Raw genomic sequence first — 16626 nt, 5'->3', positions numbered from 1 at the left:
GTTATTTATTGTTGAACCTTATAAATCACAACATCTCACTAACTTTCCTTGAAAATCTCACGTCAAAAAAAAAAAAATCAAACTACACGTGAATTATGTAAATCTTTCAAACTTGAAAAAAGTTAAAAAGCGATTTTTATTGTAAGATATTTATTTACCATCTTACCGATAAATTGAGAGATTATTTATATATATATATTTTATATCCAAGATCGAATCTAACGATGAGTTGCCATACGTTCATACATGATTTGATGTATGTTTGTCTATTATCGTTTCTCTATGATATTTGATTAGAAGAAATCGAACTTTTAAGTTCAAGATTAATAGTACGAATAACGACGTATCCAAAAAATTACAAACGAATACGTGTTGCACCATGATTTAGTCATGAATTGTCTTAGTTCTTCCTTTAATTTTGATTTTTAAAAAGTATGATTTTGAACATTCTTTTTACACAATAAACAGGCCCGAAACAGTAGAGCACTTGAAAGAAGCCCAAAGTCAAAGTAGAGCTCAAAATCCAAATCCAATATGTCTAGAACTTAATTAACTACATTATGCCATTTTAAGTAAAGTATGTGTTTTGTGAGTCTACCAAGTTTTAAATCAGAGTATAAATGTTTGACCAGATGAATTACCTTCAACTTGACTTGTCGATATCATTTCTTCTGTTACTATTGATAATCAAATCCTTAAAACAATGTTGTTTTTCTAAGAGATATTGATACCAAAGAAATAAAAGGTAAGCACTTTGAAATTAAATGAATAGAGCTTTTGTTAGACAAAAGTTACTAATTGGAAGTATTAAATGCTTTTCCAATGATTTTTTGGATCAACAAACATCTCCATGTGAGCTTGGTTCTTCATAGCCAGTAAGGAGTTCAACAACTCTACTCATAGCAGGCCTCATATTTCTATCTTCCTTCACACATAACAAAGCCACTTTCAACAATATTTCAATCTTCTTCTTATTTTGCTTATCTTCCACCTTCAATCTCGGATCCATCACTTTCTCAACCTCACCTTTCTCTGCTCTTTCCATTACCCATTTCACCATATCTGTATCCCTTCCACCATCTTTACAAACAGTAGACGATTCAAAACCATATGCGTTCTTTCCACTTAAAAGTTCCAATACAACAATCCCATAACTGTAAACATCTGCCTTTGCATCAATTTTAAGATTCATCATCCACTCTGGAGCTAAATAACCCCTGGTCCCTCTCACCTTTGAGAAACCACTTTCACTAATCTCTCGAAACAGCTTCGACATCCCAAAATCAGCAACTTTTGGCTCCATGGATTCATCAAGAAGTATATTTTGAGGCTTGACATCACAATGAAGAACCCATTCAAGACATTCTTCATGTAAATAAGACAACCCTTTTGCTGTTCCAACTGCAATCTCATATCTCTGTTCTAATCCCAACACTTGAGATGAATCAGAGAATAGAAATTTGTCCAATGACCCATTTTTTACATACTCATAAACCAACATTTTATGGTGTTTATCAGCACAAAAACCCCATAATTTCACTAAGTTTTTGTGATTAATCTTCCCAATTATGCTAACTTCAGCCCAAAACTCTGCTTCTCCTTGTAAAACACCATCCAATCTCTTCACTGCTACAACTCTTCCATCATCTAATTCTCCTTTGTAAACAGTTCCAAACCCTCCTTTCCCAATCTCTTGCTTGAAATTTTTAGTAGCTCTCTTCAATTCATCGTATGAAAATCTTTTGAACCCCATGGCTAATACGATGTAACCCATATTAACCAATTCTTCATTCACTCGTTGACGGAAGACATTCCACCAACCAAAGCCAACGAAAATGAGTTCACTAATCCCAATAGCAACCACCACTCCAACTAACAACCCCATTGATCGAAACTTATTACTCTTCTCTGCATACATATGCTCTGTTCCTAAAACAATCTGTGAAGCAGAGCAATTCAATTCGTTTGTTGTATGTCGTAGCGCCAACGACGATGAGTACTCATCTTTCGTGACCTTAATAAACATACGCACAGCCGTACTGGGCTTTCGATACCCATTACGAAGACCCATTTTGGGATAACATTGTCCTGTACCATCGAGTGCATATCCAAATCCTGTACACTCGCAGCTACTAAGACACCAATTCTTACACATTTCAATGGAGAATTTATCTGCATAACCCCAATCATGCCCAAAGTAATCCGTATTAGGAAGAGCAATGAAATCCATTTCTTTGGAAGGATTAATAGAATTACAAGTCAAATTCATAAGTGGTTTACACCCTTTAGTCCAATCTGAAGGATCGTTTCTAATGAAACCGGGAGGACAAGAACAAGCCGGTAATGGGTCATATTCACAAATACCATAATCCCCACATAACCCATGAACCATACAAGGATCGATACGCGCACCTGAAGGAATCCACGTGACTGTCCAGTTGCCAGTTGATTCATCCAAGCTATATAATCTCAAAACCCCATCAAAATCAACCGTTAATCTCCTCTTCGGACCTAACCCATAATCCGTGGCATTGAATTTCAATTTGTCACTGGATTCAAACCCACCCATTTCGTCTAGAATTGCAATTCTGGAGCTGTTATATGGAGATCGACCATTGACGAAAACTGTCACCATTGTATCAGGCCAATAGATACCGGAAAGGGAAGGACTGTTGTACAAAAGATTCAATACATTGTAATCGTTGAATTTGAAGCAGTAAAATCCTGATAAATATACACCTCGATTTTGCTTTGAGATTAAAGTTGATGTCTTGAGGAACCTCTGTTGTGGAAGCAGAGTATCTGTAGGGAAATCAAAGCTCTGCCAAATGAAATTTTGGGATTGATTCGTTACCACGAGATTTCCAGTTTCAAGAAGTTGGAGTTGAATTTCACCATTAGAAGTTGTATCGGTGGACCAAACAATTGTGCCATCTGCATCGGTTAAAACCAAATTGGAATCGACGTTGAGTGTCAATCTGGATTTCTCGCCGTTAACTGGTTTGTCTCTGTTGGCCATCCATACAACAGTTTTTTCGAAGCTATTTGTGTACCAAATTGAATAGCAATAAGAATTGCTGCCCACAGGATAAAACCCAGATGAAAAAGTTCCATTTGGGGATATTAAGAACTGATTCTCGTCCTCAACGGCTATGAAGTTTCCAGGAGTCAGACTCTGCAACCCCGCCGGAGCAGCCGCCCAAACGGCGGTGGATGCAAGAAGTAATGAAGAAAGAAACGGAAAAGAAAAGAACATTTTGGTCAAGTTAGTAAAGAATTGAGGAAAGAATTTGGAGAGACAAGAAGAAATAAAACGAACATTGGTCGTATTGGGGTCAATGGGATGGGCATTAGCATTGGCCGCCTGGAACAAAATGAGGTAAAACGTCAGACATGGCTGCTCTGTCTTAATAATTTATGTTTGGAACGTTTTACATAAGAACTTCATATCGATCCATTGCCACTTGCAGCAATGGATTCATATTAAAATATATATATATATATATATATATATATATATGAGTAATTTAATAAGAATTGGTTTCCAATGGGCTACAATCATCAAAGTCAACTAAAAGATTTGTTAAATATTCAAGAGGATCATGATTTCAAAAAAAGAAAACCCATCCCCTCCCTTCCTAGATAGCGACCAACGTCAAAACCAGCCCAATTATAAATAAATTGAAGCAGCATGAATCGTATACGTACAATATGTAGTTTGAATTACCATAATAGTATGAATCAATTGAAAATGAGATAGATAATTATCTATTATCTTATAAAAAGTGTTTCTTGTGCTTTTGAATTTTTTTAAAAAATCAAACAGAGAGGTTTAAATTGGGTAAAGATGTCAAAAAGAGGTGGGAAAAGTACTCCACTTGATGATCCACTTGAGCCACTTGATGAATAATATTTTATTGTATATAATTTATGTATAGGATAGTTGATCCTAACCCTCGATTATTGGGAATAAACTATTTGAAATTATATTTTACACCTTTTTTTATACGCACAAAAAAAGTTGTGTTTAAAATTAGTTTAGTTTCTGTACATTTTGTTGCATTTTTTTTAATGTGATATTATCGAAATTGAGATTTGACTTTAAACTAAACAACAAATTTATAAATTAAAAAAATATATACTTTTACTTTTGTTATTTATTACGTATTTTTATCATTTTTCAACTATAATACTAATTCTTTCACCAAAGCAATCATAATTTAAGAGATTTGTGTTTAGAGTTTACCAAAGCAATCATAATGTAAGAAATTTGTGTTTAGAGTTATCCACGCACACGATTAAAAATAAAAAAACCTTACAAATATTTTTTTTGACAAGAAAAAAATCAAACATTTAATCTCAAGATCAATAATGTAAATTTTATGTTAATCGAGCAACATTCAATTAACACATAATAGAGCAACATTATTTATAGTCATCGTCACATCATTCTAAGGGCCAATTATGTCCAAAATTCTAAAAGATTTCTACTACACCGTTTATAAAAAGATCATGGTTAATATTATAAGTTTTTAGAAAGAGTATATGGTTATTTTTTAATTTTTAAAAAATGGCAAAATTCGAGTATATCCAAAATTCTATAAGAAAGTGTTGATATTGAAGTACTTGTGATGATATATACCTCAAAATAGTCGAGACAAAGAGAGATGAAATGAATTTGAACACCATTCTTTATGGCACTAATACAAAGAGTCGAGCGTTGCGTTACAGTCTTGTAGAGATCCAATCACCCCAAGAAACACAGCCCCCACCTCCTCCCTATCACTCAAAAGAATAGTCAATACTGTTTACACTGTACAAAGAAATGATTTTACAACACACCATGCTCTCGTTGCTGAACAGAATCAAAGTTTCTGGCTGCTTTCTTTCAGGGAGGACTTTGTTGACTCTCACACTTCAAAAGAGCCAATCTTTGAGACCTCAAGTAACCTTGCCTATTATAAAGAATTTCAATGTAACTTCGCAGCCTGTATCGGTCCGAATTCGTAAGTGAAAATGGTGGATTTAGAATGAGAGATGGTGCTTCCACGAGAAGGAAAACTAGTAATTGTGCAGCTTTTGAATACAAGGCAGCTGCACTTTCCATTTCACCCATGAGCTCCTCAACCTGTGCCAATTGATGCATTACATCCAGAAATCAGTCAAAAGATTTAATTGGCATCGCATCCTCAGCTGTTACTAACAAAGGAACGCAATGATGGTATTATAATAGGAATGCTTTCTGATATGCTATATTAGCAAAACTGTTGATTCAAAATTCATCGAGATTAGGACTATGAGTACTCACGCCTCCATGCCTCCCAAAAGCTAGAGCTGATTGAAATACCGTCTCTATTGCATCTGGCATTTCTGTCTTACCTATAATAACCGGTAACAAAACAAAGTCAGCTTTCTTGACTCTCGTGATATGCTTGCAATACCAAGATCAATAACAATTCATAGTAGACGAGGACAAATTGAGTCTCTGCCATGCAGCTAACAGAAGAACAGAAAATGTGCATAAGATCTGCACTATTGCATTCCAACCAATTCTTGGAGAGCACACGTTGCACTCTTGCATTCTGTTGTTTATTTATTGTTGGTGTGATATATAGTTTGTGGTTGAATTTTGGGGTTCAGTAGCTTGGCTGTTTTATCTGAAATTTAGATCAGCTAAATCCAAGGCTGGCAAATGAAGTACAATCCTAGCAGACCCTTTCAGTACTAGTGGAAAAAATTCACAGAAAAAAACTTACCGGGCTCAACAACCTTGGCAAGTTCTTCAGCATATTCAACTTCCCGAAGAAACTCCCTCTCAACTTGAGAAGAGATGTCCACTGGCTGATGTGGGCTAACAATAAGACGAGATTCCTTTCCAAGAGGACTTCCTTGCTTCTTGCTAAGGCTTCTCCTAAATTCTGCAGAGCCTTGGCCGGGACTTCCTTCTAAAGCTGAAGCAGCCTGTGTATGGCATATGTCCAAAGCTTTTTTCCATATTGCAAGAATAACAAGCTGAATTGAGAATGCTTCAAGCTGTCTACCTGCAGTGATCTTTTTAAAGAAATATGATCCTGTAAGTTTCTTATGTCATATGTAGTACTTTTAATTATATTTTAGCATTGCATGATACAAAGTGATAGTCCACATATTGGCACATCAAAGAAAGAAAAAAAACGTAAGGGCATTTGGAGCTAGTTTTAATTACTCATCCGTGGAACTGGGAGAATGAAAGAGATTCTTGCATAGCAAACAAAAATACATGAGAAAATCTGTTGAACAACTGGGAGGAACATGATATTTGCAACAATTTAGTGCATTGGATTGCGTACTCCAGTCTTAAGGAGACTGGAAAATAGCGTAGTTACGCTCTCCCCTCCACTCTTTGTAAATAATATATCTCAGACAGTTAATTCTTATTAAAAAATAAATACATGTCTCAGATATCTTATTTCTCTCCCCACCGCATCCAAACAGAAAAGACAAGCATCTCTCAGACTTCACAATTGAATGGTAAAAGGAAGAATTTAGTTGCTGCACGTAGAAATCAACTTACCTTTTCCTTCACTAATTCTGTAATGGTGGAAGCAGACTGCTGCAATGACTTGACCCTTGCTCTGCAATTTGCAGATGGCTGTTCCAAAGTATCTTCTATATCCATTGACCCTGGAGCAGAACTTTGACTTCCCAAGCTTCCCATTCGGTAACTACTAGTAGTAGTAGTAGCTCTGCCAATTATGGGCATCGGTGCAGTTAATGCGGTACCTAAACTTATTGATGTTTGTGGGGGACTCTGTGATTTGTGAGAAGGGATTGGCCTAGAAGCACTTGGCAAGGTTGATGAGGGATCATCCATGGGGGGTCCAGATACAATAACATAATCTTGATCGATCGACTCCACCGAATCCACAACTGTGATTCAGGAAATAGAATTTAAAGGGAGAAAGTACATATTAAGACATTCTGGACCTAGACAAATAAATCCCAAAAAGATGATGAGAAACAATATACTTCTCACCTCTAGGCCGATTGTTCACTGATCGTGGGTTCACAGATCCTAAAACACTGTTCAAACTTCTATCAGAATGTACATCTCTTTCCAACTGAACACGCGTATCTGAAATCAGAGTAGCACTTTCCATTTTATCTGGAACGCTGCTGTGCCTGGAAGTAGTACCTCTGGTCCCTCTATCAACTTTTTTATCAGGGGAAAATCCATAAGTAGACTTCATTGACGACATCCTCCTTAAGGAGGGACTCCCTTCAGGACCACTAGAGTCATCATCTAGAGAGAAAGGTAGATATTCATCTTGTGAATTTTCCTCCATTTTACTAGCAGGATCAGATTCTGAAAAAGGAAATTCATCCAGTAATCTCGATGACCTCTTACTTCTGTAAGGATATGGATTTAAATTCTATTATTTTGATAACATAAACATAGATTGAAAAAAACGAAGATCTTTCTTGACTTACCTCAACGACTCATCAGCTTGATTAGCACACAGGAAGGGGTGTTTAAAAAATTCTTCAAATGTCAATCGCTCCACTACATATAAAATGAGAACGAACAGAATAAAACTAAATGAGAAGAAATCCTATAAAGTTAGTAGGAGTTTAGCATACATATGGATATAGGCATGTAATACAAATAGAGTTTAATTCCATCAAATCAATATACGACTTCCTTTCCATATAACATAAGTCAAGAAATGTCTACTAGAGCTACTAAAAAGAAGGTAACGGGAGGGAATTGCAACCAACAAAAGAGGGAGAATTCTGGCAAGAAAATTGACCAAATTCAGGAAAAGTGAATAATATTCACGTCATACTCTATTCCATTAGTATGAAAAGAGACAGATAATTTCATCACGCTGCAGACACATTTGCTCTTCAGATGGCAAAACCCTTAAAAAGTCAGAATAAGTTTTCAAAAAAGTTATATACCTGGATTACGACGCAGCAATTTCCTGCACAGATCCTTGCAGTCATTACTCAAGTCATTAATATCCGAAGGGAAATGTAATTCGGTTGATTTGACAATGTTCTGAAGCAACTGCCAAATTCGTAATAAAAATATAGTATGAGATGGTACTCCGAAATAATGAAGACTCCAGGCATGCAGAAAAAGAGAACACAAAACGAATCATACCTGTATTTGGTTGTTGCCTGTGAATGGAGTTCTTCCTGTTACAAGCTGGAATAATATAGCACCAACGCTCCAGAGATCTGCCTGCGTATGCAGTTCACGGTTGATAGAATGAAGTTTGATTACCTATAATGACTCTTCTTTTCTTTTCTTATAAAATATATAACAAATTCATAAAGAATGCAAATGCATGGGCATTACCTTGGCATCATACTTCTGAAGTTGCATGATCTCTGGAGCCATGTAAAGTGGTGAGCCACACAAGGTTTCTGCAAGTCCTCTAGGTTGCAGAGATCTACAAAAGAAATTGGAGAACATAGGGCTCAGATGATAGGATCATCGTACAATCATCTGATGTGGACATGATACATTTCAACGAGTGACCAACATTATTTAAAGCAACAATCTTTATCTTGATGACAAGTGGAGTACTTCTCAGGTGAGACTGATAACAGACATTCACAATTATCTTTCTCTTGCTCTTCTGGATGTGAATATGCGCAGACCAGTACATAAAATATGACATAGTTCCATTTCACAGAAAGAAAATAAAAATTAAATAAATTTGTAGAGGGTAAGTGGGGGAAGAATCTATTCTACCTTGCAAATCCAAAATCAGCAATCTTCAAAACCGAATTCTCTTCACTTGTAGAAAGCAGGAGATTCTGCCCCCCAACAAAAAGAAATTGAGGCATGTCAACAATGAAACAACTAAAAAGCATACTCACCCATCATAAATCTTACGTGCTGAATATTTATTAAGAAACAAAACAATGACACGTAGGGATTGAACATTTGGCCAAAATAAACACCACTTGTCCTTTATTCACATAGAAAACCCCCGGGCATTCCACAAGGCTAGCTTGCCATCGTTATCTTGCTATGATATGCATAAGCTCAACAAAACTTTAAAATGAAGTTTACTCATGTCTTACCTGTGGTTTAAGATCTCTGTGTATAAGATTATTGTCACGAAGAATTTTTAAGCCAGCCGCTGCCATTTGCAAAAATATCTATTATCAATACTTCAAGGAAGCTGCAAAAAAATCCCACCACACATCCCAAATCCCAACGACGACGACGACAAAAAGGGGGGGGGGGGGTGTTAAACGTACCAAGCTGCTGCAAGAAGTGCTTAGCAACGGCTTCAGGGATTCTTCCATGGCGCTGCTGAATATAAAAAGAAAGGTCCCCACCTCTACAGTACTCCAGTACCAGATGTATCTTCCCAGGAACCTGAATGGAGATAACTGTCTCAACGAAATGCGAAAGAACACAATAAATTTCTCTCAAGCCTTCTCTTTCAGCTGATGAAGATTGCGAAGGGCTCAAAAATCACCAATTCCTACGACCTCCACTCCAAATCCTCCCCCAAATAACAAATTACAAAATAAAACCATAATGTTCCAGGTAAGACTGCATGAACTGGTGCAACGGATTGTCGTGAAGCGGAAAATAAATAATACTAATTCCCTATAAATGATGACACACATTGGACCGTCCACACCTTTTTACCCAACACCAAATCAGCTCAGCCAAGAAACTGCTCCGTATCCCACCTATAAAGCGAGGAAGCTGAACAGCTCGAAAAACTAAACATTTCCCTCCTACTCCATATTATTATAGTTAGCTAGCATGCAAGAACTTTTGCATACTGCAAAGATTCATAAATAATAGTGTACTCAGCAACTTTCCAAAAACTCTTATTGACCAACTGCCTTCTACATCAGGGGTTAATCAAATTGGAACCCCAAACACGAACAACCCTTGTCAGTATAATGTGCTCAGAAGCATTTAATGTCAACAGAAACCAAGCACAATCTTGTAAAAACTTGTTTCTTATCCTTGAAAATGTTATCTAAAGCTTCTCTAAAAGCACACAAATTTGAGAAAAAATACAGAGTAAAACATGAACTTTTCAACACCATCTATATGTTTTCTAAGCATCCACAAAAAGAACTTGAAGAGCTAAACACTGACCTCAATGATATCGAACAATCGGATGATATTAGGATGATTAATCCTCTTCAAGATAAAGATCTCGGACATAAGACTATCCTGCAATTTCTTACTGAGGCGGCTCATAGAAATTTCCTTGATCGCCACCTCCGTTCCATGAACTCGATGCCTCGCATGCCAGACCACCGAGAATGAACCAGACCCAATTTGCCGACCAACCAAATAGTCCGCCACCACCCGAGTTCTCCCTGTAGAATGAGCCATACGGCCAAGCCCTAGCAGATTGAAATCCCAAGACTCGAAACCGGAATAAAAACTCCCTCCTCCTCCTCCCAACCACCAAAGTTGCAGGTTGAAGATGAAATTTGAAGAACCGTGCACGGATTTCCAAATGGATCAAATCAAATTCGTAGTTTGAACTTTGAAAGGAAACGTGGAACTAGAGCGATATAGAGAGAGAGAGAGAGAGAGGAGGGGGAGGGGGGGTTGGTTGATGATGGAAGGCTTTGTTTAAAGCATAAACAGACAGTAATTGATGATTAACTTGACGTGTAATGATAAAACATTTTTCCTTCTTTTATTTAATCGCCGATCACTAATGATCAGCGACTTCCTCGATTTGATGGCGCCCTTTTTTTCTTTTTTAATTTCTCGATTTAACTGAAACACATAAGTTTAGATTATTAATTGTTAGATTATATTTGATTCATTAGATTAGATGAAAGAACGGGCATTACGCCAATTATATTCTACACCCACCTCCACCGTTTCGTCCGTGTCATCTCCCAATCCAACGGCATCCAGACACTCTTCTTCTTTCTGCCTATTTTTCCGACCAAATTCTTTGTCAAAGTAAATTGAAACTTTCCTAACGTCACTTATTTATTTGTTTTTGTTTTTAGTTGAAATATCTTTGTCTAAATAAAGAAACAAAGTTTTATTTTTTTTTTCTTTTTACGGAAAAATTCTAATTTTGACCACCATCAGCTTGGTCCAAAAGTAAATCATTTCAAAAGTGCTTCAGAATATACATGTGTGTTCATTGTTATTTATTTTCAATTCAATTTTTCAAATTTTGTTAATATTTTTTTAAAGATTAACCCCTCACGTTTCAATTTTAAAATTTTTCATTTGTTACATAGAATCTAAGATACATATTTCGTTATGTACCAAAGTTTAAAACCTCATCTAAAAGATAAAATTATCTTTCTTAATTAGCACAAATTCGAAATACAATTATATGAGAGGTAAAAATAAGAACATAAAATGGTTAAAATAATTAAATGTTATTTTCAAAAACAATATCAATCACACAATTAATTTGATGATATGAAAATTGTATTTAAAAATATAAAATATAATATTAAATTAATTTTGAATGATTAAAAAATTATGTTTAGAGTAATTTTTTCGCAATGCGGTAAACCAGCGGATGAAATTGGCTGAGCTCAACATTTATTTCATCAACGTCTGGGTGGTGTAGTTGGTTATCACGCTAGTCTCACACACTAGAGGTCCCCGGTTCGAACCCGGGCTTCAGACATTTTTTTTCCCTCTCTTTTTTGGCGCGCGTGTCTTTCTTGATTAAACGCTACCAATTTCTTAACCTGGTGGGTTTCATTTTGGTAAAGGAAGGAAAAACTCCAATTTCTTCCCTTCTTTTTATTGCACAGTCCAAACTATAATTGTCTTTCTCAATTGCTTCAACAATTTTCTTTCTTATCATCGAGCACTTGCTTTCCTTTTAGGGTTTACGACGCCCTCAATAGCAGCTCAGAATCAGATCGTTTCACCAATTCCCTAATTCGAGATAGCCACCTATGGATTGGGGAAACGTTACTGCCGAGGATCTCGTCGATGCGCTTCGAGAAGTCGATTGGTCATCGCCTCCTCGCCCTATCTCCGAGTTCTTCTCCAGGTTCACCATCCCCCGATCTTCCGCCAAGTGGAACAGCCGTCTCAAGTGCAATCTCTATTAGTACGATCACTCTCTCCTTCAATTCATTTGAGTTAACTGCATATCTTTTTGTATATATGTGTACTTTTTGGCATGAACTTTTCCTGAGAGCCACGATTGTTTGAGTGAGTCTGATTAAACTAAAAGGTTTTTTTTAATGGTAACGTCTAACATATCGGTTTAGTTCGCTTTTCACGAATCAAGTCCGCACGGAATTATATGCTCTGAAAGCGAAATGGAATATGATTACACAATCTCCAACTTGTAAAGGGAAAATCAAGTTATATGACTGACGTGTTCGGTTCATCTGTTTGAGTTTGTGAACTTACTTATTAGCCAAAGACGCTGAAATCTATATTTGCGTTGCTTATTCTATTTTTCTTTCAGTTTTCCTCGGAAATCGTGTTCTGATGCGTTCCAAAACTTAGTTAGGCGACCATACTGAAATTTGTGTCACTTCGTTTCATTTATAAACTGGTTGCGGTTCTGTGCTTTGTTCACCCTACTAATTTTGAATCTTAATTTCTTGCACTCGCAGTTACCGAACCAACTATTTCATTATGATCGTTTTCATTCTTGGTGAGAAATCTGTCTTATATCTGCATGCATGTGTACATTTATTTATTTATCAGTATAGCTTTTTCTCAAGTGTGGATTGTTGAAACAGCCCTGGGTTTTCTACGAAGGCCACTTGCTATTGTTGCTGCTTTTCTCACAGCACTCAGCATCGCTTTTCTAAACGACAGGTGAGCTGATAGCCTCATATAGACACAGTGGTTGGCAATTAATATCATCAGCCTTTCTTGTGATGGGAATGTCGTTTATTCTTTGGCTTCAAGTTTCCTTGCACACGGAATTTTCATCTTTATTCTTTTTGCGTCGTTTTCATCAAAATACCTGGGTAAACTGATTGTACTTAATGACATACTAACTATACGTTTTGTTAATTGCTTAATTATTTTATTTTCACAATATGTCTGAACATTGATGATCCTTGTGAAATATCAAGGTAAATTATTGTTTCTCGTGCCTTTCCATTTATTTCAAAGTGGGATTTTCTGGTTCAGTCATTTGTTGGTTAATCCATCAACAAATTCAAGCTTGAAAGAAATGCACCAATAAATTAATGTTTAAAAAATCTAGAAGATGTAGCTTATAGTTTTAGAGGTCTTGATGACACTGTTAACCAGGTCAGCAAGAATGCAGGTATAAATTTTTTGCTAATGTATTATTATGCTCTTTGTATCTGTTGATCAAGGAGTCATGTGTTGAAATGTAGATAACGTAATGACGTGCATGGATCCTTTGTTTTAATTCTTTGTGAATTTTCATGATTGCTATGTATTGTTTAATAAATTTTTTTTACCATAGTTTTGCAGGCACATTCAGTGAAAAAGTAACCAGAACTGTTAGACAATTCTCTCCGCACATGGCTGCAAAGATGAGGCCTCCTCTTACGTATGCATCCTCATCAATTTACATGAATACAATTAGTCATCACTTTTGATCTCATATTTGTTAAATAATCTTTCAGGCCTGTTATCCGTGGACGTCCATCAGCTAAAAGAGCAATATACATATGCGGACGTCCTCGATGGGTTTTTGTCTTGGTGTTCTCTTCTGGTAAGGATACTTTTTATCTGTGTTTTAAGTTTTTGTATCATCTTGGAGTGCATAATTCGATCAGACTTTTTATGTTATTTTGAATTTGAACTTTAACGTTATCTATCTTTTATGCTAGACATCTTATGAACTTTTTCCCCATTTGATGTAGTGAGTTTCCTACTCTGGTTCATTTCTTGTGGCCTTTTGACTGTACTTTGGTCACTTTCATTTGGACTTCTCGGTATGTTAGCTTCATATAAAGAATCTGTCTGTTTTTCTAAGTCTTCATGGTTGATTTCTCACACCCCCCAAAACAAATTTCTCAGCAACGTTGCTTCATGCAAGCTTCAGAACACCTAATTTGAAAGCACGTCTAAACACATTCCGTGAGGAATTCCGTGCTGTTTGGCGCAATTATAGTGAACTGTAGTTACCTGGACTTTGTAGAATGTGAGTATATTCTGTCTTCAGTTTTATATTTGTGATTTGGTGTACTACCTTTGTTCTTTTGTTGCTTCTATTGCATCTCCAAGGGCGTGTGTTATTAAATTTATTTTGTTAATTTCTACAAGGGATTCAATGGAATTGGAAAAAAAAATTAATATTCTATGTTCCAAGTGCTTCTGAAAACCCTTTTTATGGTTCACAGAAATTGAATCTCAATTTTAAGAAGTTGTTCAGTGTGTTTAGTGATAAATTTTTAAGCAAGTATTTGTAATTTGAATACAGCTCAGTTGGTTAAAGCATGCTTTTTTTTTAGCAAAAGATCAAGAGGTTCAAATCTCCATCCCACATGTTGAACTCATAATGGTAGTCAGGCTAACTATCTAGCTGAATCTCAAATACTAGTAATTAATATATTATCATATTAACATTACAAAACATCAATGTTGACATGTTGTAAAATAACTATATCGGTATAATTTATGATATGTTATGTAACACGTGTTTTAATTGTAACAAAGATGAAATAAGTTTATAGCATAAAATAGTTATTCATAAAACTAAATTTAGAAGATCAATTTTCTTTTGGGTATAATTCTGCTTTTTGGAATTTTGAATGTGAAGAGTTTCTACTGTTTATATTACGGGATCCAAAAATGATTTTTGAAACAAATACTAAATATGCGTCCGGATCTTTTGGTCCAAGAACTGTCAATTTGTGAGATGCGATCTTCATTATAGTGGCCCTTAATTATGTTAGAACTGAAATATGTTATAACCTTTATTATCTTCTTCCTTATGTGAGGCCGTATCTAATTGTTAGGCTGCTCATTAGAAAATGTTATGGGTAGCTGTATTTGCTAATAATCGATGGGGTTGAAGATAGTTGTGATAGGATGAAATTTTGAGGCACTTAAAAGGAAGCTTAGGTTTGAACGTGTGTTAATCCCATTTAGTTTTTGCAGTAGCGGTACTATATTTAATCGTTTGATTCTATCATACTCAAACAGTCAAACTTCATACCGAATTTTTGATATACACGTTGTACAATGTTTCCCACCTCTTAGTTGGGGGATTGATAATTTATGAAGCTGAAGTAAGCTTTCATCTACAGAAAGAGCCATCTATATTTACCCATACTTTTCGCATCTTCTTGACAAATTACCAGTAAAATTCGCCTATGGATCTTTGCTATTGATTCTTTTACTTGCATATGATTTTGGTGACCTACAGTGAGCAAAATGCTGTGATTAAAAACTGTATGTGGCTTGACCATTTATCCGAGATGTCACCTTGTCCTCCAACAATGTATTTCCCGTAATGTTTTGTACAACTTAATAACGTGATTCCAACTTGAACATAGTTCATCAGTCAAGTATCATAATTATAGATCAACTATGTATTCTGCTGTTTCTTCTAATATTTATTTTGTATTATATTGCTTTTGCTGCTACTAAGATTGGTATTATCAATTTTTCTGTACAGGCGTCCTTTGTTAATTATGGTGTTCATACTGTAAATCTGTGCTTCACCTGATTGCTACGCTGCTGTCTCTAAGAACAATTTGCTGGGATGGAAAGTCTGAAGTGACGACTGCCAAAATATGCCAGATTTTGCAAATTTTGTAAATTTTGGCTCATGTTTCTGGGGATGTAATTGTTTCATTTGTCATCTGTATTGTGAAAAGACTAAGAATTAGATACAGTGGAAGATTTTCAGTGAAGCAGAGTGAATATTCTTAGAAAGAAAACACAAAATGGCCCATTTAGTTATGAATTTTATTACTTTCTTATTTCTTCACTAAAAAGTAAAAGAACGGTTCATTTCATGAGCGAATTATGGTTGAATAACTATAACATGTGTACCTTTACATGCCTCCCATTTCCATTTCTTGTGATTCAAGCTCAAGGACCTTTAAGCTTCTAAAAACTCTAAACTATCGATGGGATTATATTTCATTGGATAGTTCCTCCTTTGATCTCCCAGCGTGTTAAGGTACAACTACATCCTGCATACTTGATATTTTGGTTACGTGTTTCTCGAGATTGCTATTTGTATTTTGTCTCTTGCAGAAAGGCCCTTCCAATAGTGAACTATGACAACGGCTGGCTTGACGGAGACCAGGTAACTAATAATATCTCTAGTTTCCTTTCTTTAAAAAAATTGAAGTTTCAAAAGGCAGATTTTAAGAAATTCATTTCTGAGGTTGAGCAAACTTGGACATCAATTCACTATGTTTACCCTTATTATTTTATCTTAAATTTAGTCATTTTCCTGTCATTTCTCGACCATTAGGAAAAAAATGAAAATTTCTCGGGGCTGAAAAGTCCAAAGCTTCGATTATTGTTACTTTTTTCTTAAAAGGATCTGGGTTGAAACCATGACACTTGTTCTCCAATGTATGGAAGAAGGTTATTCCGTTACCTTTATACCGAAAGCTAGTGAGTGAATATTTTAAGTAAAAGCTATCTCCTTTTATTCCCGAGACCGTCACACTCGCACTAAAACTATGGTCCTG

At 35.8% G+C, this 16626-nt stretch overlaps 3 protein-coding genes and 1 non-coding gene across 6 annotated transcripts; 2 read left to right on the top strand and 2 right to left on the bottom strand.

Moving 5' to 3' along the window:
* Positions 1-737: 737 nt before the first annotated feature.
* On the bottom strand, positions 738-4775 carry LOC103486357 (putative receptor protein kinase ZmPK1). Its single transcript, XM_008444284.3, has 2 exons — positions 4643-4775; positions 738-3364 (listed from the first exon to the last, which is right to left on the bottom strand). The coding sequence occupies exon 2, from the start codon at positions 3254-3256 to the stop codon at positions 836-838; it is 2421 nt and encodes an 806-aa protein (XP_008442506.1). The 5' UTR covers positions 3257-3364; positions 4643-4775; the 3' UTR covers positions 738-835.
* LOC103486358 (serine/threonine-protein kinase ATG1c) lies at positions 4669-10648 on the bottom strand. 2 transcript variants are annotated; one of them, XM_008444286.3, is made up of 13 exons: positions 10124-10648; positions 9259-9379; positions 9079-9137; positions 8744-8808; positions 8345-8438; positions 8147-8227; positions 7942-8050; positions 7471-7543; positions 7016-7389; positions 6554-6909; positions 5757-6051; positions 5309-5379; positions 4669-5128 (listed from the first exon to the last, which is right to left on the bottom strand). In XM_008444286.3, the coding sequence occupies exons 1-13, from the start codon at positions 10364-10366 to the stop codon at positions 4889-4891; spliced, it is 2181 nt and encodes a 726-aa protein (XP_008442508.2). In that variant the 5' UTR covers positions 10367-10648; the 3' UTR covers positions 4669-4888. The 2 variants fall into 2 exon arrangements, with proteins under 2 accessions (XP_008442508.2, XP_050940189.1); XM_051084232.1 differs by having other exon boundaries at positions 9259-9393; positions 10124-10270.
* A 922-nt stretch (positions 10649-11570) lies between these two features.
* Positions 11571-11645, top strand: TRNAV-CAC (transfer RNA valine (anticodon CAC)). The gene has a single exon. It is a non-coding gene; the product is annotated as a tRNA-Val (tRNA).
* Positions 11646-11717: 72 nt separating this feature from the next.
* Positions 11718-15936, top strand: LOC103486359 (PRA1 family protein A1-like). Of its 2 annotated transcripts, XM_008444287.3 has the most exons (8): positions 11718-12080; positions 12598-12638; positions 12727-12805; positions 13431-13517; positions 13594-13682; positions 13834-13905; positions 13991-14114; positions 15594-15936. In XM_008444287.3, the coding sequence occupies exons 1-7, from the start codon at positions 11923-11925 to the stop codon at positions 14092-14094; spliced, it is 630 nt and encodes a 209-aa protein (XP_008442509.1). In that variant the 5' UTR covers positions 11718-11922; the 3' UTR covers positions 14095-14114; positions 15594-15936. The 2 variants fall into 2 exon arrangements, with proteins under 2 accessions (XP_008442509.1, XP_050940188.1); XM_051084231.1 differs by having other exon boundaries at positions 11720-12080; positions 13991-15936.
* The last annotated feature ends 690 nt before the right edge of the window (positions 15937-16626 follow it).

The sequence above is a fragment of the Cucumis melo genome, chromosome 4 (genome assembly GCF_025177605.1).
Source record: "Cucumis melo cultivar AY chromosome 4, USDA_Cmelo_AY_1.0, whole genome shotgun sequence".
In the NCBI taxonomy this organism is placed as follows: domain Eukaryota; kingdom Viridiplantae; phylum Streptophyta; class Magnoliopsida; order Cucurbitales; family Cucurbitaceae; genus Cucumis; species Cucumis melo.
The sequence above is the reverse complement of the archived record's forward strand: the minus strand, read 5'-3'. Positions and strand labels throughout refer to the sequence as shown.

Coding starts and splice junctions, on each gene's coding strand:
- LOC103486358 (XM_008444286.3), bottom strand. CDS start 10,366: ATGGCTCATTCTACAGGGAGAACTCGGGTGGTGGCGGACTATTTGGTT. Junction 7,544..7,941: donor ATTGCTGCGTCGTAATCCAG/GTATATAACTTT, acceptor TTTTATATGTAG/TGGAGCGATTGACATTTGAA. Junction 5,129..5,308: donor CTTTTGGGAGGCATGGAGGC/GTGAGTACTCAT, acceptor CAATTGGCACAG/GTTGAGGAGCTCATGGGTGA.
- LOC103486359 (XM_008444287.3), top strand. CDS start 11,923: ATGGATTGGGGAAACGTTACTGCCGAGGATCTCGTCGATGCGCTTCGA. Junction 12,806..13,430: donor ATCGCTTTTCTAAACGACAG/GTGAGCTGATAG, acceptor TTTTTACCATAG/TTTTGCAGGCACATTCAGTG. Junction 13,683..13,833: donor TGTCTTGGTGTTCTCTTCTG/GTAAGGATACTT, acceptor CATTTGATGTAG/TGAGTTTCCTACTCTGGTTC.
- LOC103486357 (XM_008444284.3), bottom strand. CDS start 3,256: ATGTTCTTTTCTTTTCCGTTTCTTTCTTCATTACTTCTTGCATCCACC.